The 27,828-nt window shown below is 41.4% G+C and overlaps 1 protein-coding gene across 1 annotated transcript; it reads left to right on the top strand.

Moving 5' to 3' along the window:
* Positions 1-14,853: 14,853 nt before the first annotated feature.
* On the top strand, positions 14,854-20,519 carry gpr37b (G protein-coupled receptor 37b). The gene is made up of 3 exons (XM_030782564.1): positions 14,854-15,364; positions 19,203-19,866; positions 19,903-20,519. Exons 1-3 carry the CDS (start codon positions 14,924-14,926, stop codon positions 20,025-20,027), a joined length of 1,230 nt encoding a protein of 409 aa, XP_030638424.1. The 5' UTR covers positions 14,854-14,923; the 3' UTR covers positions 20,028-20,519.
* Positions 20,520-27,828: the final 7,309 nt, after the last annotated feature.

The raw sequence follows: 27,828 nt of genomic DNA on the forward strand, positions 1-27,828 counted from the left end.
GGTATTGGACTTGATCTGTAGACCTCTTGGACTGTTGGGGAAAGGTTGAAGTGCAAAGTTTTTTCCAAGTAGCAATGCTGATGTACAGAGTTCCTCCACAGGTATTTTTCATTTTGTATGTAGTACTGTATTCCATTCTGTTCTATTTTTGACTGTATAATGTCTAGATGTATTGGTTTGTGCAGAATACAAACACATTTCACTCTGTCTCTTTTTTCTTTATCTGAGAGTTCTAACAGTACACAGCCAAATTCAAAGTGACTTTATTGGAATGAATTATATTTTGAACTTGGGGGGTTTGATTGAAAGCCAATTGTTGCCTGTGGAAGTGGAATCTCAGGAAAAACGCATATCTGAAATTGACAGCAGGTTATGAGTGAGTCATTTTATCTTTGCCGCGTGGAATTGGCCTTGCATTTCTGATGATATGAATGATGAACGATATGAAGTTTGTCACACAGTGAGAAAGGCCCTAACTGCCTTCATTGAACTGGTACAAATACAGATTCACAATGTAGCATTTGGAGTAAAACTAGTCTCCCTTTGTCTCATTCAGATCTTCTCCACAGAGGGAGGTTGTCTTATTGAAGCCTCATGGTAATCTCACTGACCACCTATGCTTTACCTCCCATACACTTGCCATTTTGTGAGCTTGTAGCTGCCAAAGATGGATGTGTTCAACATTTTGCTTCCACCTGCACTCTGATGGCCCTCCAAGCTATTGATTACACGCTTGACTTTTAACAAGCTTACACAGCTCTGACCTTTGGTAGTGGGGTTTAATCTCGGGATTGTGCATCGCCCCTCAAAAATTGAAAATGTTTACAACTTGCATCTTTCCCTTCTGCTTTGCCCTGAAGCAAATCTGTTTTTCTTCGCCACTGAGGATTCTCTGAAACACTTAGACAGCTCCCATTGGCATGACTGCCTTCTCTCTCTCTCTCTCTCTCTCTCTCTCTCTCTCTCATACACACACACACACACACACACTCTCTATCTCTCTCTCTCTACCTTATTCCCACTGGTCAAAGCCTGGAGAGAATTCCCCCACTAAAACCAAATGAATCTCACAGTCTTGCTTTAGATCCACTATAATGGCCCATATAACATCTCATTGTGGGGCATTCAGCTTTTCTTTCATTTATATTTGAGCTGTGATATGCAAGCATACCCGAAGCACTGGATATCTTGTTTAGAAGTGGTGTTGCAGTTCATAGCTTTACTCTGATCACTCTAGTCCCTCATCTGTTCTGAGAGATTTCCATCACAAGTTTTTTTGTTTTTGTTTTTTTTCCAGGGCTTGCCTCGGTAAATGATAAGTAAGCAGGTGTTTTCCGCCTTAGGAGTTGCTGGGCATGTGTGTGCTTTCATGTATGAAATGATTTGATGTTTCTCTTCTTTCTCTGCGCCAGAGAATTACAGCCAACAGGTGCCTGTGTTACTCCAAATTAATTTATGCCAAGAAACATGAACTGTGTCCAAGCATACAAAACCAAAAGATTCACGTGTATGTGCTCATACATCCATGTCTTGGTCTGTGAGCGCATGCGTGTGTGTGTGTGTGTGTGTATGTAGAAGTCTGAATGTGGAAGTCTGACTGACAGACCATTTATCAGAGTGCCAGGTGACTGTGGGCTTCAGTGGCTCTCTCCAGTTTCTCCATAAGAAAGTATTAGAGCACTGACAGGATGTGAGATAGCCTAATACTTCCATTCACCTGAATCAGCCTGTTAGAGCTGACCAAGGGCCACACACGCACACACACACACACACACACAAATCCCAGAGAGAGAAAGATAAATGCCTGAACTTTTTTTTATGTAATCATCATTTCCATAATTACATAATTAAATGCGAATAGTTGTTCTTGATCTGTCAGCACTTAAATAAGAGGACATCTCTTCAAGGCCAGAGACAGCTCCTAGTGGAGCAGCTTCAACTGAAGTGAAAATTTAGTTGTCTTACAGCATCACTACCAGAGCAACCCCTACAGGGATTGTTATGAAGGAGTAGGATGGGCAAAGGAAGAGAAAACTGAGCAAACTATTAAAGGCTGATAATCTCTCTCTCTCTCTCTCTCTCTCTCTCTGTCTCTCTCTCTCTCTGTCTGTCTCTCTCTTTCTGTGTGTGTGTGTGTGTGTGTCGGGGGGCACATTGCAGCTGCTCCCAATCAAACACTTTTCCTTCGAGTCAGCTGATTCTTCCATCCCTCACTATCTGTTACACCACTCCCCCCTTTTTCTCAGTAGTGCAGAGAAAGTCATACACTGAGACAGAGAGTCCAACCCATCCACCTGCCGAAATGAGGCTCACATTCCTCCATGATCCCTTCATCATTCACATTCACACAGGTGCCTTTGATCTTCTCTGTGTATATTTAAAATGCTGCAGGAATGCAAGAGCACCTGTGACTGTTTAAATGTTTGGACTCAGGTGATTTGCTGCACCCAGATGAAATTCGACTACTGAACCGTTTATTGCACGGCCACGAGCTCCTCTTCTTGGCTAAAGATGTTCAGTAAAACACCGTCCAAATCCAGCACATCGAACACATTAACAGGCAGGTTGAATTCATCATACGATTTCTTGTAAAGGAGTGTGAGCCCAAATTACCATATTAGCAGTATTTCACAGTGAGATTCTCAGAAAACTACAAACTTCAAATTAACACATAGATGACTGTTGTATATTGTCATTTACAGTAAAAGTTTATCAAAAAGTTGTACATACTTGGTAGCCACAAATGGCATGTGTCAGTTTTCTTGCCACTGAGGGGTTTTGGTCTGTAACCTGTACTCCTGTATTTTTAGCTTGTACTGTCGGTGTTTCCTTGTCTTTCGGCTTGAGGTACTGTATACTGATATAAGTGGAATGTCCTCCATGCTGTTTGGATGGACTTCATTCAGGCAAGCTGATGAACCCAGACATAGTCTAACTGTGTGTGGTTGTCTGTCACTGAGTCAACATACCTCCCTCATCAGCCAAAGTCTGTCACAGTGACAGAGGAATAGAGAACTGAGAGAGGAGGAGGAGAGAGAGGAGGAAGGCAAAGATAGAGAGAGATAGAGCGGTCGTGAATGGTTTACTCCACGTCTGATGATGATCAGACTTCATCTTTGACCTCTCTCTCTCTCTCTCTCTGTGTGTGTATGTGTGGGTGTGCGTGTGGGTGTGTGTTTCAGTTTTCAGTGTTGCTATGCTCTGACTGGCATCACAAACATTAGAGTAGTATTGCTGTGTATTGCTCACAATGTTTTTCTTTGGGAGTAACAGAGCATGAGAGCAAATGTGTGTGGAAAAGGAGCTTCTCAACAGCAGAAATTGTCCTATACCCCCCCCCCCCCCCCCCCCCCCCCACCACCCTCTCTTTGTCCCTCCCTCTCTCTGTCTGACCTGCATGTTGAGGACATCATCTCCATGACACTCTCAGAGGGTGTCTGGCCATGATAATGATCAAACTTGCCATCTCTCATCCCTGACTCGTTCTCTCCTCCAGCCAGGTGCCTGTCAGCATCGGTCTGCTGATGGATTTTTTTTTTGTCGTTGTTGTTGTTTTTTGTTTGTTTTGTTTTTTGTTTATGTTTTTGTTTGTGAGGAAGGTCATGGTGTAGATAAGTGTAAGTTTGTATCTGTCTTTCATCTCAGGGTCCAGATTGTTTTTTCTTGCCAAACCTCCCTGCATCCATAATGTATGAGTCTGAGGGACCTCTGAGTTTAGTTGGAAAGCTAACGTAGTTGTCTGGGACTGAGACAATCTCTCTGATTTTCCTACCGGACTTCACAACTGAGCTAGGCTGATTGTGCTAATTATGGTGAAGTCTGGAATGACCTTTGTGTTTAGTGTGTGTGCTTAGTGAGTCAAATGTGTGTGAATGCTTCAATGTTCTATTAGCATTGATTTGTGACCAGTTCTCCAGAGCTGTTTATGTCCCTATTTCAGAATTCAGAAAATGTAGCTTCTTAACAAATGGTTATAAATATAATACTAAACTGTAATTGCAGTATTTAATCATTTAGGGGACTGCTTTTATTAGGTTCCATATCTCCTCACTTTTCTCTGGACAAGAGACAAGATTTGTCTGTTGTTTTTCAGACTAAATACATCTTTGGGAAAAATACTTTACTATATGCAGAACTACGTGGGCTTTTCTGTTTGTATGTGAATTTCTCTGTGTGTGTGTGTGTGTGTGTGTGTGTGTGTGTGTGTATGTGTCTGTGTGTGTGTGCGCGTGTGCTTGTGTGTGTCCGTGTGCATGTTCGTGTGTATGTTTGTGTAAGTGCGAGTTACAGTGAGTTCCACAGAGGCAGAACAAATGGCACAGTAAATAAGATCCGTGTGTGCCTCTGTTCTCTTTTATGTCTGCGGGCATACACTAAACTACTCTGTCATCTTTTCCTCTGAAACTTCTCCCCTCCTCTCTTTAACTTTATACACAGAAGATAACTGTTTGATTTTAAACCCAAACACATACAGTCTCTGTGCTTTCTCTGCATCATCATACATACATACAGTTTTCTGTCTTGATTCAAGTGTTCGCAAATAAGTATGTTTTCACTCAGATCATTTTTGTTGTTGTTGTTGTTTTTGATTAGTGATTACATGGGGACATATTACTTGGAACCAGTTGGCTCCTACATGTCACAAATTCGTATTGAAAGTTTGCTAATATGGTACTTATTTTATGTGGGTACACATTTAGTTACTCATGTATTGAATGACCAAGTGTTGTTGAAGTCATTTCAACTTAAACATTAAGTTAAGACCTTTTTAGGATTTTCTGCAGCATTCTGAAACTTTTTAGTGATGCTGCCGCAACAGTAAATGAATTTTCCTTTAGAATTTGACCAAAGCTTCAGGTTTAAATCACAGTGCCACCTACTGGCTAACATAAACTTCATCTTTGCCACAAAAAAACATCCTTTCACCCCTATACTAATACAATAATTCAACAAAATTATATAAATGTGTTTTGTTTCCCAAAGATGACAAAGTTATAACTTGATTATTTGCCCCCAGACTGATTTTTTGTTTGCTTGTTTTTTTCTTTCTTTCTTTCTTTCTTTCTTTCTTTGTTTTTCTAAAGCTGAGTAGCTGTAAATTTGACAGCAGTTCAATACTTTTCCATATTAAAAACACTGAGAAACTAAAATAGAGGAATGTATATTGTGTGAAATGCACCTGAACTGTAAGTTAACCCAGTAATAAAGTGGCATGACAATAATACAATAAAACAGAATAAATATGTATCACAAACTCTGATATACAGTCTACACAATAGGATTCACTATGTCTGGGTTTTTTGGTTGTTCTTTGGAAATACTGTCTAACCCAGATTGCACCCTGATCATACTGACAACTACCATTCATTTATTAATTATATCTTCTTATCACTTGATTAACTAATCATTTAACTGGTTGTTGAAAAGCTTTAGTGGAACAGGAAACAGGCTGAAATTCATGATATTCAAATGTCACCATAAATCTTCCCCCATTTCTTTCTCTCTCATTTCCACTCATTGTCTACTTTATCATCAAGCCAATACATATTCATTCTACATGAATATTAGTGATGCAACAAAGATTGACATTTGACTTTTGCACAATATTCTTGCAGCCATTTCACTGTTTTCTACAAGAAGTACACAGAGGGGGAACTGTGTGTGTGTGTGTGTGTGTGTGTGTGTGTGTGTGTGTGTGTGTGTGTGCGTGTGCCCCATGTATTGCTATCTTTCTGGGGACAGGTAAGTCCTCAGTAAGATAGCATAATCAAAATGCTGGTCCCCACTAGGAGAACAACTTTCTTCTAAACTATATTGTTGTTACTGATAAGACAAAGAGTGTCAAAACATCTCCTTGGTTAAGGTAAAGATTAGGGTTAGGGATAAGTTAGTATTCTTTAGTAACAGAGTAATGGGAGTCAATAGGAAGTCCCCACCAGGATATGAGTACAAACTTTGAGTGTGTGTGTGTGTGTGTGTGTGTGTGTGTGTGTGTGTGTGTGTGTGTGTGTGTGTGTGACCTACTGTCCTTCCAACTGTAACAGGCAAGTATTGTTCTGTTGGTTAGGGACATTCTGTCTGCTTACTCAAAAGCACTGCATGTTTTTGCCATTTTTTTTCCCTCTCTTTCATTGGAGGTTTTATACTGTGGGTAGGTTGCTTTTCCTCGTTTACTTTAATTACTCAGTAGTTGAAGGGTGAAGGTTGGAACACTCTTCTTAAAGTCTGTCGTCTGACGCCAGCCTCCACATCTTTTCACACCATGAGCTATGTACAGTTGTCAAGGAAGGCTTGGGAGGAGAGCACAATGCACTCCTGCAGCTCTGATATATATATATATATATATATACGTGTGTGTGTGTGTGTGTGTGTGTGTGTGTGTGCGTGTGCGCGTGTATGTGTTCCCACATCTGTCTCCTTATACAGTGTTATATCAACATATTTTATTCAAAGAAACCATCTCTCTTTTTCATAACAGTGCCATATCCCTTATGAGTTTGTTTGTTTTCTAGATACATCTGATGGTGTCTGCATATTTTGGTTACCAGTCTGTTTTCATCTGATTATATGGCATTGCATGTTTGTTTTGTCTGTATGTTTTGACTTGTATTTGGTGATGTGATTTTATGCGTATTGCAGTTTGACAGTCACTTTTTAAATGATGCTGTGACTCTGAGGCTAAAGTTTTGTTGGGTTTGTGAAGTACCTCCTCCCTCTTGCATTCTCTTACTCTCTCACTCTCTCACTCTCTCACGCTCTCTCTCTCTCTCTCTCTCTCTTTGTTTCTCTCTCATTGGCAGTTTTACCTTGTCTGTTGTTATGACCCACTGAATTTCTAAATGCAGCCAGACACACAAGGCTTAACCCATTCTGTATTCAGTAAGTAACGAGACAGTCATAGACACAGACACACACAGACACACACACACACACACAGAGCAAGAGAGAGAGAGAGAGAGAGAGAGAGAATCAATTATCCTCAACTACCTTACATTCATAGCAGCAACCCTGAGCTCAATAGGTCACTAACATTCAAAGAGGATATTGGTTCTGAGAGGTAGAGGTACCAACACTGTGGTGTCTGCTTTTAGCCTCATTCATAGAGCTCCTGCTAGGGAAAAGTTACACTTAAGCAGGGTTTGAATCAATTCTTTCCCAGATTTACTGATTCAAGGCGTTTTGAACCTGACATTCTAACTGGAATTCAGCGCTGGTTGTTTTGTCATACAGGTTTCATAGATACACAAGGACTAATGAGGGTAAACAAATCAGCATTAAGACACAAAGACAAAGAACATTAACACAGCAAAAACATCACTGTTTTTGATAGCCTGATATGTGTACATATCAAACTTCATTCCTCTATACACGTAAGAATTTGACTGAGAGCAGATTTTAGTAGATACATTTTTGGTGAGGTTTAAATTTGAAATTAAGTTGAGTCTGACTTTTCAGTTGATGTGCCTCCAGAGCAAACAACCCAATACACTTTTGGTCAGTCTGGAAACTGGTTTCAGATGGATCACTTATCTTGGCTGAAAGTGAGTGACGATGCCAGAAAAAGGATGACTGGCTTTTCTCTCACTCCCCAAACCCAATCTCCCTTTCCTCTCTGGCACTGTGTTAAAAACATTTATTTATTTATTTATATTTATTTATTTTTCAGGCAAGATCATTGCCTCTAAACGAGGCAAAGTGTCATTCACTTGTGGATGGTATGCCTAATTATAGCAGAATAAGGCAGACTGCAACCCAGGTAAGATATATATACAGTTGTTATACATTTCTTAAAAGCAAATAGACGGTTCTGAATGCATGTTATTTCATGTTCTAATGGGCCAGACCATTAATTAATGGCCTTATCTTTGCTGAGTTTAGCTGAATATCTCTCTCCATCCATCTCCACGTCTCACATGCTCAGTTTTTCAATATTTCCTGGTTGCTTCCTTTGCAGTCAAATTGCTGTTGATGATGATGATGATGATGATGATGATGATGATGGTGGGGTGTGTGTGTGTGTGTGCGTGTAGATGTTATTGTCACTGTGAGGTACAGGAGTCGTGTACTGTGACTCACTGTGTTTTTAGAAAGCATTGTACAACTGAATGAACTGTCTGTATCACATGGTTAATGAGTAAATTCACACGGCCTGAAATTACCAATAAACTGTCACATGCATACATCATCAAAAAAGTATAAAAATAGAAGTTATGATATCTGCTCTCCAAACAGTAAACAATGTTTCTCTCTCCATTTTCATTCCATTCAGCAGGACTGACAGAGTGGCTTTATCAGTCTGTCTAAACCTCTGCTGTGTGCATGAAAGGAAAGCAGTGTGTGTGTGAAAGGAACCAGGCACAGAGAGGCAGCTCAGATCTTCAGAGGCTGTCAGAGCTTTGAAAAGGGTTCAGAAGCTTATTCCATAAGTTAGGGCTGCTCAGGCCTCACTCCTGTGGCAGGTGTGTCAGTGAGCTGATATGGAACGGTTCAATTCATTTACTGAGTTTCACAATCACAACCAGTTGTTGACTGAACTGTGTATCTTGGACTACTGTAAAATGTTTGTAACAATAACGTTAAAATATCATTGGTATCATCCATACTTCACCATTTTATGCTTTTCTTCATGTGCTGAAACCAACCCCATCATAGATGCACAGTCTTTTAATAAATGCCCCCCCCGTACACACACACACACACACACACACACACACTGTGTGTGTATATATATATATATATATATATATATATATATATATATATATATATATATATATATATATAAAATTTCCCCCCTCACCTCTGTGGATGGTCTTCTTTCCCCTCCAGGCTCAGGTCCTCTAACAAAGGCCTGGGAGCTTGAGGGTCCTACACAGTATCTTAGCTGTTCCTAGGACTGCACTCTTCTGGACAGATGTTCTTCCTGGGATCTGCTGGAGCCGCTCTCCTAGTTTGGGGGTCACAGCTCCGAGTGTTCCGATTACCATGGGGACCACTGTTACCTTCACCTTCCACATCTTTTCTAGCTCTTCTTTCAGCCCTTGGTATTTCTCAAGCTTCTCGTGTTCCTTCTTCCTGATGTTGCTGTAGCTTGGGACAGCTGTGTCTATCACTACGGCTTTCTTCTTCTGCTTGTCCACCACTACTATGTCCGGTTGATTAGCCATAACCAGCTTGTCAGTCTGTATCTGGAAGTCCCACAGGATCTTAGCTCGGTTGTCCTCAGCCACCTTCTGGGGTGTTTCCCATTTTGACCTTGGGACTTCCAGTTTATACTCGGCACAGATGTTTCTGTACACTATGCTAGCCACTTGGTTATGGTGTTCCTTTTCCGCCCTGCCTGCTAGTGTCTTACACCCTGCCGTTATGTGCTGGATTGTCTCAGGGGCATCTTTGCACAGCCTGCACCTGGGGTCTTGTCTGGTGTGGTAGACCTTGGCCTCCATTGATCTTGTACTCAGGGCCTGTTCCTGTGCTACCATGATCAGTGCCTCTGTTCTGTCCTTCAATCCAGCCTTGTCCAGCCACCGATAGGATTTCTCAATGTCAGCCACTTCCTCTGTCTGTCGGTGGTACATGCCATGCAGGGGCTTATCCTTCCATGATGGTTCCTGCTCCTGTTCTTCTTCCTTCAGAGGTCTCTGCTGCCTGAGGTATTCACTAAGCACTTCATCGCTTGGGGCCATCTTCCTGATGTAGTCTTGGATCTTTGTTGTCTCATCCTGGATAGTGGCTCACTAGTCCCCAGCCTCCTTCATTTCGCTTAGTGTACAGTCTCAGGATGCTGGATTTGGGGTGAAATCCTCCATACATTGTAAGGAGCTTTCTTGTCTTGATGTCAGTAGCCTCTATCTCTTTCTTTGGCCAGTTTATGACTCCAGCAGGGTATCTAGTGACCGACAGAGCGTAGGTGTTGATAGCCCGGACTTTGTTTTTCCCATTGAGTTGACTTCTCAGGACTTGCCATACTCTCTGCAGGTATTTGGCAGTTGCTGCTTTCCTAGCAACCTCTTCATGATTCCCATTTGCTTTTGGGATTCTAAGGCACTTGAAGCTTTCCCCAACATCTGGGCCCCGCTCATGTTTTGAGCCATGTGCCTCCTCATTTTATCTGCTATGATGCCTGATAAGAGCTTCCATGTTGTGCAGAGGCAAGTTATCGGCCTGTAGTCGGATGGGACTGCTTCCTTCAGGATCAGTACTGTCCTACCTTTGGTTAACCATTCAGGGTGGGTCCCATCCATTATCAGCTGGTTCTTCTGTGCAGCCACCTGCTCATGGAGTGAAGTTAGCTTCTTTAGCCAGTAGGCATGGATCATGTCAGGGCCAGGTGCCATCCACTTTGTTCATATCTAAAACTCTTTCTTGGATGTCTGCCACTGTTATGGCTACTGGGTCTTGTTCAGGGAGGGTGCTGTGGTCTGTTCTCAGGTCCACTAGCCACTGAGCACTGGTGTTGTGTGATGCCTCTTTCGCCCATATAGCCTTCCGGTATTGTTCAGTTGTTGGTGGTGGATCTACTCCCTTGTTACTACCCTGCCACTGAGAGTATACCTTGGATGGTGCAGTGGAGAACATCCGATTTATTCTCCTGGCTTCTATCTCTTTGGTGTACCTCTTCAGGCAGGTGGCCAGGGCTGTGAGTCTTTGCTTGGAAGTCTCTAGGGCCTAAGGTATGGACAACTTGTTGTACTTCTCTGGTAACCCTTTCTTGCTTTCGCCTTTTTGTAGTTCCAATTTCTGACTAACCTCCCTCTGTGTTGCCTTGATCTTGGCCTCCAGCCTCCGTCTCCATGGGGGATACTGCTCCTTGTGGCTTGTCTCTGTCTTTCGCTAACCATCTCAAGGATCACTGTTGCTGTATATCAGCCTATTGGTTTCAGTGATGGTCACAGTAAGGATTATCCATAGTGCTGCATTCACATCTTCTGATAGACTTTCAGGAGGTGCTTTACTTAATCTTGGTAACCAGCGGGTGTTCTAGGTGTTCATTCATACATACACTATACACTATACACACACACACACACACACAGAGAAAGCAGTCCACAAATAAGGGTTTGTGCATTCTGTATATCTATGTGTTTGAATGCACATATCAGTTGTCATAACGACTGGTGTAAAGGAGGCAAAAAGGAAGGTCTGAGAGAGGGATGGAGAAAAGGTAGGAGGAAGATAGAATGAATCAGGGGATATTCTCATTCTCTTTGCAGTCTCAAGCTTTCAGGATTAGGGGATTTCACAACTGTCTGCAAACAGATTTTGACATGCCCTAAGACTATTGATTGTAATTCTGCATGCTTGTATTCCTCAACAAAAGAGGTAAAACTGATATATAGATTATCCTATTCTCTCCCTGAACAATTTATTTTCACTCCCTGTCCTTTCCCACCAAATCAGGTTACCTACAAACCATCCCAACAGACATTATGAAGCAATTATGAGCATGGTGGGGGAAGAAAAGGTACTTTGATCCCTGATAAAATTGTTTATATCCTTTGTTACTCAAAGAACACCAACACATCTACAAGTTAAGATATCTCAACCCAGCTCATCAGGATTATTAAATCAAAATCCATACAAGGGTGTTATATTCATAACTGTTCACTTAAATTTTGAGTCTCCACTACAGCTTTAATTCTACGCCTCTTTTTAACAGATTGCTGGAGTTGAAGTACAAAACTAATCCATCAGGCACACTGAAAGTACAACACTGGCCCACAGAGCAGAGAGTGATAGGTATGACTTTGAAATGCTCAAAAGGGCAGATGTTGAGGTTAAAATAAGGAATAGAGGGTGCCGCTTTCTGAGGTTTGACTGACTGAATGACGTAATCAAAAGCGCTGCTGACAAACAGGGACCAGCATTAGGACCAGACTGCTTGTGCTCCCACTGCCTGTATTTGCTGGGTATGAGCCAGGCTGTACTTGTGGGTAGACACATCTCAACTACTTCTACCGTATGTTGGCATCTACCTCTCTGTCTGTTTTTTTGGTCAGTTCCTCATTGCTTGTGTTCTTCGTACCATGGTTCTATACAGTTTGCTCTCTGTGAAGTACTCACACATGTCACTTTAATGATATTGATTATAATGCCAGTTGGTGGCGTTTTGTTTTGTTTGTTTTTGTTGTTGTTGTTTTATTTTATTTTGGTTTTTTACTCCTCCTTGGGGGTTACTGGAATTATATTAAATCCAATACAATAAAGTACTTAACTCCTTTCAAAGCTTCTCCTCAGTTTCCTGCAATGTGTGTCTCCAAATGCCAGGTGGTGCTATTACACTGCAGTGATATTAGTGTTCTCAAACCTAACAAATATAATTAGCACATACTTATGTTAAGATTCTCTTTTAAGCAGTTCATACTGTCCAATGACCTAGGTTCTAAATTAAGAAATCAACAGTATGTAATAAGCAATTGTATATTCATTTTTGAAAATGACCGCTTCAAGTACAAATGATAGCAATATTATAAACTGAGAGTTAGCATATATAAGTAGAGCAGAAAAATACTGAAAAAAAACACAGGTCATGATGTTAAATATTAAGCTTTCTTGAAATATTAAGAGAGCTGCATGCTGCAGTGTTAAAGCCACTCATATGTAATCAATGCAATATTTATAATTTCATAATGCAAGCAAGAGCTTTCATAAAATCTTCATGGCCTTTCCATGTACACATTATTGCTCAGTGAAGATACAGTAGACAACTATGCTTCTAATGTGTCTGTGTACATATGGCATGCTGGCTAGATTAACCTAAGTTTCCAATTCTGCATTCAGTTTTTAAAAATAATCTTATTTTCTATGGTTCCATAGTCAAAACACCTCCATAAACGTACTCAAAGTCATTATTGGATAGATTTATTAGCCTGATAGTATGGCTGTGGCCTGCACCAAGTCTAAAGGTGGCAGTGGATCTTGAGGACAAATTCTTAACTCAGAGGTCAAATGCGTTCAGTGTGTGCATTTACTCGAATATAAAATAAAAAGTGTTGCAAAAGTGAGATAACTGATGACCACTGATTATGTTCTTAGCCTGGGGTGTCTTGCTAGAATGGTGTCTACTTGTAGGCACTCTGAAGTAGCATAACTTGGCTTCAGCCCTTGAACTGTATGAGATTTTAACAAGTCTGATCTTGCCCATCTACTCAGAAGTTTACTCCCCTCTGTCATTGCCAGAGGCACAAATCTTGTTTAACATGTCCATACATTCAAAGCCTCTGTAGGGGGGGGGGGGATATAAGCATCTCTCTCTGTCTCTCTCTCTCCCTCTCTCTCTCTCTATCTATCCCCCTCTCTCTCTCTCTCTCTCTCTCTCTCTCTCTCTCTCTCGCTATTCCTCTCTCTCTGTTTTTTTTTTACATGTATCAGTCTGATTATAGTCTTATCAATCATATTACAGTCTCATAGTCTGTAATGGATGCATAATAAATTGCTGTATCTATTCATGAATATTTTATAGATATTGTATAGTTCATAGATAAGAATGTGAGACATCTCACACTAATTTATTCTTTATTTACATTACTTTTCACAGACAGTGCTAGGTCATCCTTTCTATGTAACAATAACGACTTACTGTCTCATGCATTTGTTGATATGCGTAATTAATAATAATAAATGTATTACGCACAGGGCGGGCGTGGTCGCTCGCCGGCAGCTCAGTTCTTCGGGGCTGATGCTGATAGATCGGCTTTGACAGATCAGGGTTAGCTGCCAGGGGAGTCCATTTTCTTGTCTACTCCTCACCGTGGCGCCCCTCATAGCCGAGCTACACGGCGTGCAGGGCGCAGCACTTGGCTTGGCAGCGTGGCGAAGCGTATCCTCTTAGACTTCAGATTCCACACACACAGAGAACGGGATCACACCGAGGGTACTGCACCACAGTGTCATCCAGGACACTTCAGGTTACCGCCCCAAAAGAAAAAAACGGCATGCAACCATTTTTAGAGCTTCAGTTTGACTTGGAACTGGATGCAATGCATTTCGTGTGCTGGATCAAGGGTGTTTACAAGCAAATCTCCCCCGGATCGCGTCTACTCAACTGAAAAGAAATTAGTATATATCAATAGATGACCACGAGATATCTGAAGAAGGACCATGTTGAATTTTGCGCTCTGCTATACAAATGGATTTCATTATGGAAGGATTGCAAGGACTGTATGATACATATTTGCACGGAGACATCTGTTTTCTAGGTGCAAATGATTACTGGAGTATCAACTTATTTTGCTGTTGTTGTTGATATTGGAAATGTATTTGAATGAGGTACAGTAGCATGTTGATTTAGCGTCTGTGGTTCAGATTTACTCACACAATGCAGGTGCTTATATTAAGAGCGGTACTTTTCGTCGTGGGGTATGCACATGTTTTATCTCCTAGGCAAGAGGACAATTTTCGAACCAAAGAAAATGGTGATGTTGACAACCTCACCCTGACCTGTCCATTTAATCGCAACAGACAAAGTGAGAAGCGCAAAGCCAATTTTACTGACTTACCAAAGCGGCAAGCTACAGGTGCGCCTTCGCTTGAAATCACTGCGATTTCAAAGCCGAAAATTAATGTAACATCTTCAAAAATAAGGCGGAGAACAGAGACTGGAAACAGGCATTACGGGCACATGCAATTCATATCAAACAGGACAGAAACAACCAGTGAAAAAGTCACTAACCACCACAACCGACAAAGGAAACACAAAAAGAAAAAGTTGAATAGTGAGACGTTCAAAACCATGGGAACGGCAGGTGGAGACAATAACTCCAATCCCCCTTTAATTGGCAAGCGAGGATACGACAGATCCAAAAGAGGCACAAAAGAAAACCACAGGAGAACGTTTAAAAGGGGCAAGAAGAGACTGAATGAAAACAACGTTCCTAGAGCACCATTTGAAACTTCTGTCAGTGTTTTGGCTTCCCCTTTCGCGATGTGGGAGCCGCTCCCAAAACCTCTGGCTCTTACCTCCACTGATATCCCGCTAGATTTGACCAGGAATAGCGAATTTTACACCAGACACAAAGACGACCCCTGGGATGCAACGCCAATGACCCCACCTTACGCAGAGGACGAGGAAAGCGAATATTTTCCGAACCCATTCTACCCTGTGACGAGTGAAACATATGGAGCATACGCAATTACTTGCGTATCTATCGTCATATTTTTAGTAGGAGTGACTGGGAATATAGCGATAATGTGCATCGTATGCCACAACTACTACATGAGGAGCATCTCTAACTCTCTATTGGCTAACTTAGCTGTGTGGGATTTTGCCGTTCTTCTGCTCTGTTTACCTCTTGTGGTATTTCATGAGTTGACCAAGACCTGGGTACTGGGGCAGTTCACCTGTAGGGTCATACCATATATTGAGGTAACAGATTTCATATTTATTCTTACTTCGTAATTATTGTTTAAGCTTTTTAAACGGCCCAGAGAGGTTATGTTATTCAGTGAAACACCTGTCCGAGTGCATTCTGCATTGCATTACTTTTCCAGGCATTAAGCAATGATAACACTATTCCAGCAATGAATAATTTTCTGGTGTATCTTTAACACAGCCTGCAGGAGGGAGGATGTATGTTGTTTGGCAGAAAGGTGTGGACATTGTACCATTTGTGAGAATACAATGCTCTCAAATGTCAGCACAGGTAATAGCAGTACTCAGTGGGGCATCACACTGGGCCACCATTGGAGAGGAACAGCCTCCCTTGCCTCAAGACAGAGGCATGACCATCTTTTCTAAACTCACATTGGCTGATAAGTATCCCATGACCACTTCTTCCCTTCCCATTGGCTGCAAAGCCTCCTGTATCCCTCAAGGCTATAAGATGGGTAATTACATCACACCCATTCTTAGAGTGTGGTTCACTTTCTGAGGATCAGGTGTCATTAACACTATTGTTAATACATAGAAAAACAAATGGTCCTAGAATTTCTTTCCTTTTCTTTTTTTCTTTCTTTTTCTTTTTCAAACCATAGGCGAGTGTCAGGTTACTATTATGAAAGCTTTCTTTGATTTAAAGGGAGAACTTGAATGGTAGGTTCACAGTGTAATGTATGAATGTTCTGGGTGTATGGTTAAAAAAATGCCAGAAACAGCTACTGACTGTGGTGCTGAATAGATGCATAATACCTAAATGTGAGTGTTCATTTGCGCAGAGACTGGATATGCTGAATGCTTATCTGCTGTGACTGAATTTGGGTTAAGTGATGAGCAAAGCTGGTCCACAGGCCAGATGTGTGAGGGAGCATGCCACAGGAAGTGCTAGCCTGAGGCTTCATTACTCACACAGAGTGAGCACACACACAGACGCACATACATACACATATAAACACAGTACTCAGACCCCAGACGGTTTGAGAGCATGGCAAAGATGGCTATGGTGATTTTTTCTGACTACATGAAGAGGAATGGCCTCTTTTTCAGAGTGTAACAGTTTCTTTGTGTAGGAACCAGTTCTGTTGCCACTGTTAAGGTTGGTGTGATCTTTTGATCTTCAGTGATACATATTCTCTCCTCCCAGCTCCAGAGTATAGATTCTCTTCTGAGGTAGAGTGAGTTTTGTTTAGGGTACACAAACCAAGCTTTACAAACCAAGAGAGCAACAATAATCATTAAGTGCGAGAAACTAGAGTCATGCCACATTACCTTTGCTGACTAGTACAGTTACCTCTGACCCATATTCAGTAGAGCAGAAACTGGCTAATCCCAAGTGTCTGAATTTATGGCGATAAGCAGCCTTTTGATGGTATCACCACGTTTTCAGATTACTTAGATGCACAAATGTACTCCCTCACTCAAGGCTTGGCATGTTCAATGTTCCACATGAAGAGAAGGGTTTCCTGCTCATTGCTGACTGCCTGCAGTGTGTGTGCTCATGTGCTGACTTTGATATGAAGCTGACTGCTTAGATCTAAGCCAAGAAAAAAATATCATGTCATGGAAGAGAGGTGAACATTACTCACTCCATCTCATAGGTTCACAGCATCTAATTGACTGATATGTGAATTATTCAGTGTATGTTATTATTGCTTGTTAAAAATTAATTACTGCATGCTCATTGGTCTCTGTGATCTTTATCCATGAGTGGGAATATGTTATGGTTGGGTAAGGATAGATATCTAAACAAAGGTCAGATTAAGACATGGAATAATAATACTGCAGCCACATAATTACGTTTCATTTCTGAAGTGTATCGCTATTTGTATTAGGATTAAACTAGATGTGCATAAATTAGACTTTTATTCCTTATTTAAACAAAGGTGCCCACTGTGTCTGTTCCATGATCTAAATACACATTCGGTTAGGCATGATTTACCTTCCATATTTCACAGTGTCCTAGCAGGCTGGTGGTTCCCACACCACAGCATTCTTGGCAGTATTTATAAGTCTGTCACCCTGTCCAATGGTGTCATATAAAACACCATAACCATAATAGCCTTTGTCTCAAGTCTGCTCATGCATTTCCTCACTGTTATCCCATTTGTCAGTGGATAAGAGTTATGGCTCCTTGCTAGTGCTGGGCCCAACATGGTTGCCCCTGGTGGCCACATCTCAAAGTGGCTGTTAAAGTCACATTAATAACAAATGTGTCCATTTTGCATGGCAAAGATTAATCAGGAGATTAATGAGCCATTATTAATGCCCGTTGTGGCTAATGTTCCCATCACCTGAAGCTTCAACACTAGTAACAAATGAAATGGCTTCCAAGTGCCACACACAGCGAATGTAGACACAGACAGACTTGTGGTTGCAGGAGCACTTTATGCCCAATTGAGCATGAATCTCCAAGGAGATGGATGCACTGATTGCACTGAAGAAAGAAACAGCCCTTATTCCTGGACAGATTCAATGAAGACTGTATAAGACCAAGATGTCATAAGTACAAAGCATAGAGTTAAGGATCAGCACACTTTTTTAAATTTCTTTAAAAAGCAGCACTCATATAATGCTTCTCTGCACCCCCCCCCCCCCCCTTATCTTTGGCCCCACTGCCCCATTTGACATTATTTAATGGGACTATAGCTAAGCACTCAGTTAATGACATATTCACATTGTTTACACCTTGTATGCCCCTGCCAGTGTACTTATGGATCAAGGCTTTATGATTGGTCCCAGCAGACAGTAATAGCCACACCAATTAGTGAGTATTACCCAATCACTTACCTGCAATAAAAACTGTACTCTGCATACATATTTACCTCTTAAAAGTGAGGATGGTTTGTTTTGTTCGTTTATCAAAATATAGTTAATTGAGAGGACTGGTATAATTAACATTGAATGTGTGTTGAACTTAACAGCATTAATGCTGCTTTGCCATAATGGATCTAATGGGTCACGATGATGAATATCCTGTTGCTTTCATCCTAATGATAAATCATTAGGCTAGTCTCCTCTTTGCATAAAAGAGACAGAGGATGTGTTTATATGGCAATGCTTTGTTCAGGCAAAATGTAATGTGTTGGCATATTTCTCTAATTGGGTTCTTTCTTGATGTTGACTTGTTTGATTTTCTGGTAATTGCATAAATCAAGACTCTTTGTTGCCCGCTCTGTGTTATGTAAGGACTGCTTGTTGGGTTCTGCTCCGTAAATATCAGCCATGTTTCTCTCTTTTCCTTCTTTTCACAAAAATGATGCTCTGTCTCTTGTTCGTCCCTAATTTATGGCAAATTGCCCATATCTTTGCAGGAAGCCAGTGTTTAGTATGTTTTTCCAGAACTGAAGAGCGGCCATCTGTTTTCAATACATAATTAAAACGGGTGTCTCTGCTAGGTTTATGACTTGTGTAAAATCTTAACCAGAAATAACAAAGATAAGAAGGATGTGTAATGGCTGTTAGTTTCATGTTTTTCTGAGGGAATAGATTAAAGGCAGTGATCCCACAAAGGATGAAGAGGCATCTTCAATGTGAGCCAGCAGAATGCTCAGCTTCCCTGCAGTATGTGGAGGGTGATTTGGTTACTTAAATGAGATGTTACAAAGTTCATTTCTTTAGGTATTATGGTACTTTATACCTGCAGGCATGTTACATGTGGAAAATCCTCACTCTGTCAAAAATGTTCTAAGCTACATGTAGCAAAGCCTCTCCATTTCTCTAAAGTAAACCCCTGAAATCTTTTTTAATGTTCTGATTACTAAATTATCAGTCTGCCTTGTAGCTCATTGTTGGTAACATTGAATAATTCACTTTCTTCTCATGCTCCCAGGTTGCATCATTGGGGGTCACAACTTTCACTCTCTGTGCATTGTGCATTGACCGTTTCCGGGCTGCTACCAACGTCCAGATGTACTATGAAATGATTGAGAACTGTACCTCCACGACGGCAAAGCTAGCGGTCATCTGGATCGGTGCTCTGCTCCTAGCCCTACCTGAACTGCTGATACGGCAGTTGGTAAGCGAGAACGGAGGCTCACCGGAGTCTCCTCCACCCGAACGCTGTTTGATCCGTATTTCCACCTCCCTCCCAGACAAACTGTATGTGCTTGGCCTGACCTACAACAGTGCTCGGCTCTGGTGGTGCTTCGGCTGTTACTTCTGCCTGCCTACCCTGTTTACCATTGGCAGCTCCTTGGTGACGGCACGCAAGATCCGGAGGGCCGAGCAGGCCTGTGTCCGTGGCAACAAGAAGCAGATCCGGTTGGAGAGCCAAATGAACTGCACCGTGGTGGCTCTGGCCATTGTTTACGGTGCTTGCGTGGTGCCAGAAAACATCTGTAACATGGTGTCAGCGTATATGGCAGCTGGAGTTCCAGAGAGTACCATGGCCCTTCTGCACCTGCTCAGTCAGTTACTGTTGTTCCTTCGAGCAGCTGTGACACCAATTCTGTTGCTGTGTTTATGTCGACCATTTGGACGAGCGTTCCTGGACTGTTGTTGCTGTTGCTGTGGGGAAACCTGTGGCCCAGCACGCTCCTCTGCCACCACCAGTGATGATAACGAACACGAATGCACCACTGAGCTGGAGTTGTCCCCGTTCAGCACCATCCGCAGAGAGATGTCCAACTACACTGCAGCTGGATCTCACTGCTGAGATTGTGTGTGTGTGTGTGTGTGTGTGTGTGTGTGTGTGTGTGTAGTGTTTCGTGCCAACAACTTCACACACTGTACTATATATGCACATTCTTCTACTTACTTCTGTATATACTATCACCACACACCTCAATGTGTTATTCTGTTTAAGGAAAGCAGTGTACACAAAAGTCTGTAATTATGTTTTTGTACTACTGTGTTTAATACTGTATACTGAACCAGTGATTGTGTTTGATTCTGCAGTGTTTGCACTGTCGACGGTTTTAGTTTTGTTCTTCACTCTTTCATACTGTTCTTATATTTACAGTCAAATGAAGTGTCTCTGCATCTTACAGAAAGTGATATTTGTATATGGATGTGTGTTTGGTGGTGTGAAACCTCTCTTGATGAAGGAGATTCTTGTGAATCAGTCTTAATGTATGTTGCTCTATCATGTGGGAATCTTTATTCACTCTGATGAAGTCTGTGTGTATTTGATAGCAAAAAAGTGTATGCGCACACAATGCCCAATCTAGTTAATGGTTTGTAAAGCCAGTTTTTATATAACCAAAAATGTCTCTTTAATAAACAGAAGTATTTGCTTGAGAGTTACAGCTGTTATATTGAAATGCAAATGTGTGTGTTTTCTTTATGAATTCAGAGCTCCTCTATAAGGCATATGTTTTAAGTTAATTATCTCAGTCCTGCCTGGCTGTGAAACTCATATCTCCCCCTGTATTACAGCATAACATTAACATTTTTCTCAAATGTGAAAGTACCTCAAGAATGCCATCACTGATAGACCACATTTTGCTTGTATCTTTCATGTTTTGTCTATGCTTTAAAACACAGAGGTCACACATCTGTCTTTGCAAGCCTGTATTTGTCAAGTTAAAAACTGAATGTTTATCCACATAACTGCATCAGCTGTCAGACTGTACAATGAACAGGCACTGACATGCTTTTCCAGAGGATTCTATTTAGCTTATGGAGGACCACACTCCCACAGCTCTGTGGAGGTGTTCTTTTATATTTCAGAAGTATCTTGTGTGTATTTGATGTGACAGAACAGAGTGATCTGCTATTTCTGTCCTCTGTGCGGGAGGGAAGGCAGCTAAGATTTTCGACATGCTAATGAATTCTAGCCTGGCTCCAGTCCTCCTCTCGAAAACGTTCATCAGGAAACGTCACAATTTCTGATTTGCAGGGCCCTGTAGTCTTACATACCCAAGGTGCCACCTACACTTTGCCTCGTGCTCTCTATCTCAGTTAAGAATGTGCCAAAAACCTTCAAACATTTGTACCTTTTTATGCTGAAACTGAGGCTTTTAAGGGACACGGGATGGAATATACTTGCGCCAATACCCCTCTCTCTCTCTCTCTCTCTCTCTCTCTCTCTCTCCATCAAGATGAAAATGGGCATGTGCATACATTATGTCCATTGATGCCTTTTTCCTCAGTAATTGCCTCAAAACAGTATGACTCCAGTCATTGTAGTTGTTCAGTAAGACTCACCCAGCACACCCAAGAATGGCAGCAGGTACACCCTATGCTTTGGTACAGTAGCATTACTGTTGCTGCTGACGGTGTCTCCCTAGAATATTACTGCTGCTGATAAGAGAGAGGGGAGTTGTGCTTCTGTGAAGAGACTTAAGTTCTCAGCTCCCTCTTGGAGGTCCAGTCACTCTAACTGCTAGGCATGTTTTGCCTTCCATAATTAGTCTTTTTGGACAGTTTCAGTAAACATATGTTTATTCCTGATTTAACCCAGGGCTTGTTAGCCTGAAGTGAATAGTTGTGTCTTCTTGATAGGAAGTGATCCTTCATAATAATGAACGCAGTGTGTGGTACAGCAGTTAGTCTGGGATGAGCAAACAATAGTAGCTATCTGGGCCAAAGCTAGCCTGTCTCTTCACATCACCATTCAGAACAGATCCACTGCTACATGTACAATTTCCAAATTTTCATTTTGTATTTAACCGTCAAAAAGATTTTGTCTCCTTGTCTCCCTTAACTCTTGTGAGAACTGTTGTTACAATGTGCTTCTTTCACTAAGCATAGCTTCAGCTCTTCCTTATCCCTCCATGTTACTGAAATATTACACTGAATTCCAGTCAGGCAAAGACTTGAAGCACCTCTTTTTAAAGGGCCATTTTATTTACATGGAAAACCCTCCACCTTTCATACATATACATATTAATGAATGAGTTTTGACATGAATAAGTGCTAAATAAATAAATAATAAATAACATGTGGAGTCTCACTCTTGGAGCAATGCATAATTCAGAAGCACAAATAAAATGGCAGTGAGTTGGATAGAACAGACAATCAGGATGAATATTTCACGGAGTTTGAGCAGGCAGTTAAAGTTCCGCTGTGATATTGAAACTGAAGCAACCAATATTTTGATGTTTATTTATAAGAGAGCAAATTTAGGTATGATTCATTGGATCGAGACCCTTTTCCCCACAGTCAGTGATCTCTGAGTCCATCTGTCAATGAGATGGGAGAGTAGAAATGTTTTGTTTTGGGTTTTTTTTCAAAATGTCAGTGGTGTCTATATGCATTCTACAGACCCTAACAATGGTAGTCTCTATTAAATAAATCCATCATTTGCTCTTAATCAGAGACTCACAATATGCCATGATTCTTGTCAAGTGTTCTTGATTTTAATTGTCAGTATGTGGCAAGTGATTGGCTGATGTCTCTTGAAAATAATAGCAAGCAGACATTCACTGGCTAATGAGACAGATTTTTGACAGAGATCTATATCTAATTGGTTGAGATATTCAGGCTAAACTCTACAGCAATCTGATACCACTGAGTGAGTGAGCCAATGCAGGAATCCATACTGAAATAAGATGTGTGCGTGTGTGTGTGTGCATGTGAGTGTGTGTGTTATATTTTTTTTTTTCCCCCATTCATTTCTAGGTCAGGACTAGCTTCAACTCAAATGCCTGATTAGGCATCTGAGCTTCACTGGAGCTTCTTTAACAGGGTCTACAGGAATGAAACACAACCACAGCCTTCTCCAGTACCCATTCTTCTCCTCCACAGCCCATCTGGGTTAATGAAAAGCATGGTTGGCATTGGCTTGAATTCACAGTGAAGCCCTGCTGATCATGCTGTAGGCAGTTTCAGAACACCTTCTCACCAGGTGTCTCGTGGCATTGGCATTCTCATTGGCCTGCCCTGTCACTGAACTCCACGTGTCTCTTTTGGCTGGTGTCAGCACAATTGGAGACACAGATTAAAAACACCCCTGAGAACAGCATGGCTGCCCCATGTGTTCGGTTCAGTTTTCATGAAGTGAGAGACTGCTGCTTTATTAGGAGCAGCAATGAGACGATGGAGGCAAACACCACTAGTCATTAAATTTACCTCTGGCCACATACACAAAGCCTATTTATATTTAGCCTGATATATAAATGCTATTTTCATATTTGTACTCTACAACCTTACTTTACCGTTAAAGGTTAATACCGACCAGACTGTTCATCTTACTGGTCGATATTTTAATGGTGAGCAATGACAAGACGAGAATGAGAAATGAACAAGGAATGTGCAGTGAAGGGCAATCACTAAGTCCTAGTAATCTCAACATATTGTAGACATACCTATCTTATTTTTGGAAAACCTCCAGTCATAAGAATATTCTTGGTAGACTGACTTCCAGGGAACTAGCGTTGGCAACACTGCTTTGGTGTTGGCTGGCTGATGCGTTCAGATCGGTGATGATAAGTACATGTCAGGGCAAGTAATTCAGCTAGACCTATGAACCTAGTGTAAAAATACACCCAGTTTTACCCCTGTCTGCGTACATCCACATCAGTTTGGTCCTACTCTAGAGATGCCTAAAATACCCTGCAAGTAGTGATATTCCCACATATGTTCAGTTGGTTACCATTTGATGTAACAAATACAAATAAATTTTTAAAAAAAACGGTTTATGACTGACTGACTGTGCCACATAAAACAAGGACAGTTGCCAACCGAAATGTATTGGTGTAAAAAGTGCAGAATTTCTTTGTAGATGTGATCTGGTAGAAAGTGAAAATTGTTCATTTGTAGGATAGTCAGGGTACAAATCTGAGATACTGATGAACAGTAATGAATTAGTTTAACTTTGTTACCTACCACTCCTGGTTTTAATTTATCAAAATTGTTTGCGAGAGCTGAAAATATTTTGTGGAGTCATGTCCAATTGTCACAGTTATGCCAATTTTTTTTTTCCCTATTTCAGATGTCGCTCCTCCCCAGCATGATTATTTACTCCAGAACAAATTTAGTGCCTGTATCCTTTATGTTGTCACATAATACTGAAGCACTTTTAGCATGTCACAAACAAACCCTATATTTGGTCAGAAGGTGATTCTTATGCAATGCTTTTTCCTTATGCAATGATTTTTTTTTGTAACTGTTCCTGGCCTGAGTTAAACTGGAGCGCGTCCTGTGGATCTAAAGCAGGTGTACTGTGTTTTGTGCCTTATTTTCTGGCGGGCATGTGTGTCCTGCAGAGATGGGGAGGATTAAGGAGTGTGTGATGTCGTCTCCTGCAGTACGACTGAGCCCCTTGCCAAAGGGTCCCCTCCTCCCAGCTTTCCACAGAGAGGCCTTAGGGGTAATGAAAGCTGGGATGGCAGGGAGGAAGCACCTGCTGCTACTGCTTTTAATTGAGTGTCTCTAATGAGCAGCAGGAATTGCCTCAGCTATACAGGGAACAGCGGTAAAGACTGTGACTATTGGCTGTCTGGTACCCCGGAAGTGACTGGATTTGGCCTTGACAGACAAGTGATATGTATAATAACAGAAAAAGCCATGTGTGGATTGCCAAAAACTGACACAATAATTTCTTCTTTTCCAGCTGCTAGCTGGAGACTAGAATAAACAGTAGAATGAGCCCTTATCATACAGTAAAATGTATCTCATGTAATTTGTCTACTCAAAACCTGAAGCATATTCACCAAAGACCACTCCCACCAGACACACTAGATCTAATTGCATAAGGCAATCTTCAGCAATCATTCACAGCAATTACCCACTGGTTACCGTAGCAGCTGCCTTTTCACCATTGCTGTGGCAACGCAAATACTGTTGCCTTGGTAATAGCAACATACCATACAAAGCCAGAATGTTCGAGACAATAACAAAACAAAGTTCTCTCTCTCTCTCTCTCTCTCTCTCTCTATCTCTCTCTCTCTCACTGTCTCTTTCTTACTAGTTCTGTGAAAACGCTCGTGAATGCCTGTTCAATGTTTCTTGGCTGAACGCCAAATCTCACAATGCTCTGTGTCCATTCTGCTAATTCAATAATCTCTACAATAGGACTGCGTCTCACTCTGCACATGACATTATCACGTTAATGCCCCCAAATGCTGAGATATTGATTTTGGTTCAAGTGGCAGGCTTGTCTAGAATTTTGGCTCCATCTTTTCATTTGTGCACATCTTGACATTTTGAAACTAACACAAATATACAGGGGTATCAGTCTCCATTTTAACTGACATGGATGTTTGTAGATTTTCTGTGCAGTTCAGTCCCCTGCATCTGAACTCCAGGTCTGAATTCTGAAGACAACCTAATGCTATTGTCACAGTATTGTAAAGGGGCTTGGGGCCTGCTATGGATATGCAGGAGAGTGGAGAGGTGATATCAGTAATGGTGACACCCTGTCCTTGGGGATAAGGGAGAGAAGAGTCATTGTTTTTGTCAGGGCCTGTTTCTCTGTGCTCCAGGTGAGAAGAATAGAAACTGAAAACACTCCCTTTCCCTGTGCATAACCTTGAGAATATGTCCCTTCACCTCCTCTGCATGTGTGTCACTGACCAGTTTAATCAGACTGCTATCTCTCTCTCTCTCTCTCTCTCTCTCTCTCTCTCTCTCACTCACTCTCTCTCTCCCCTCCTCCCTCCCTCTCTCTCTCTCTTTCTCTCTCTCTCTTTCTCTCTCTCTCTCCCCCACCCTCCCACAACCTAGCGAATCTGCTCATCGTGAGTCATTACAGGTGGGCAGATGAACAAATAAACCCAGTCTGACCAATCAAAAACAGATACACATGCAGTATGTGTTAAAGAGCATCGATATTTTCCACAAAATCTGAATAAAAGTCATTTTGATTTGCGATTTATAATACACCTAACACATTTAGGAGGCCCTATCAAGGATCACTACGAAATAAATTTGTTCAGCCCTTTGATTTATGTTTGTCTTTTGTTTCTGAACATGTAGGGTCTGCTCTCTCTCTCTCTCTCTCTCTCTCTCTCTCTCTCTGTTACTCTCTCAGATTGCTAGTACTCCTAAGTTGACTCCTGTCTTTGCTCTGTTTTATTATCTTTAACTGAGACATTTTGTGACATCTTGTCTTGGCAGGGACAGAGACGTTAGCCACAAATCTCAGCTCCAGAAATGTCATTGAATGTCTTGAATTTTTCTAAAATGTCAGTGCTTTGAATTAGGTTGACCCTGAGGCCTTGCGTACAGTTATTCTGACATTTCCTTGACCAAGACTACAATTAGAATCTGTCTTCTGTAGGAGCAGCAAAAATGTACCTCAACTTCTGAAAAAGTAAGTTATTCCAGTATGTTCTTTCTTGTAGCTGTTTCCAAGGCAACACTATAATATAAAACTATGTTAGTTATTAGATTTCTAAATTTGCTTCAGAACGTCTAAATATGGCATTCTTTGTGCTATCTCTCTTCAGATGTAATGTTCACAGCATCTACTTTGATCCAGTTTCTCTTTTGTTTTAAATTTAGAGATTTGTGTTGTTGTGAGGTGTGGACTAAGATAATGAATGCTCTAATGTATTTTGAAAAGCGCTTTTTCTCCCTGTTTTTTGTCTCTCATGTGTGCTGTGACTGCCCCTCCCTTGGTGCATGTATTTGTCAGGATACAGTCACCTTCTCCACTACCCACCTTTGCTGCCCCCTTCTCTCTCTTTCCAGGGAGCATTCAAATTTTTTGAGTACTTCAGTCAAGACATCAAAACTGAGACTGTTTTTTGGAAATGTATGTCTGAATGAAGTTCACTCTGGCTGATAAAATGGTTATGTAATTTTAATGAGGTTTCTCCGTGCAGACAGTTTGACCTAGTATTCTGTACACCAAGACGAGGAGAGTCAGTCTCGCCACATGCAGGCTGTAAGAAAGACTACTTCTAAAATCCCCTGCAGTGATTCAGCCTGTGAGGCGGCAGATACACACATGCAAACACTTACACACACCCACACACACACATACAACCGCACAAACACACACACATGCACACATACACATGCACACATACACATACACACACACACACACACACACACACACACACACACACACACACACACACACACACACATTCAAACACACGCACACACACAGTAGGTGATTTTTAGGGGGATGAGGGCGGATGCCATCTCCCTTGTTAACGAAATGACCAAAATGCATCCCCCTTGTTAACCTGCCAACCCCCTGTGTACTCTATAGAGTAGTGTCAGTGACCATTGGGCCATCCGCCCTGTTAAAAAATAACAAATCACCTACCACATACACATACATGTACACTATGTGCATGCAATTATGACAATATGTATATAAACACAACACATTTACTTCTATACATCCACATGCACTTATATGCATTGCACATGAACTAATACCCTGTATCATACACAGCCCCCCCGTGTCCCTCCTCTGTGAAAACTCCTTAACTTATTAACTCATCTGTGTGACCATTTACAGTAACAACAATATAGTCTCATTGGCTCTAATATTCAAATAAGCTATAAACAGCACAATCCTGCCTCCAAAGACAGGACCAAAGTCAATATGT

Source organism: Chanos chanos, chromosome 1, assembly GCF_902362185.1.
Source record: "Chanos chanos chromosome 1, fChaCha1.1, whole genome shotgun sequence".
Lineage (NCBI taxonomy): Eukaryota > Metazoa > Chordata > Actinopteri > Gonorynchiformes > Chanidae > Chanos > Chanos chanos.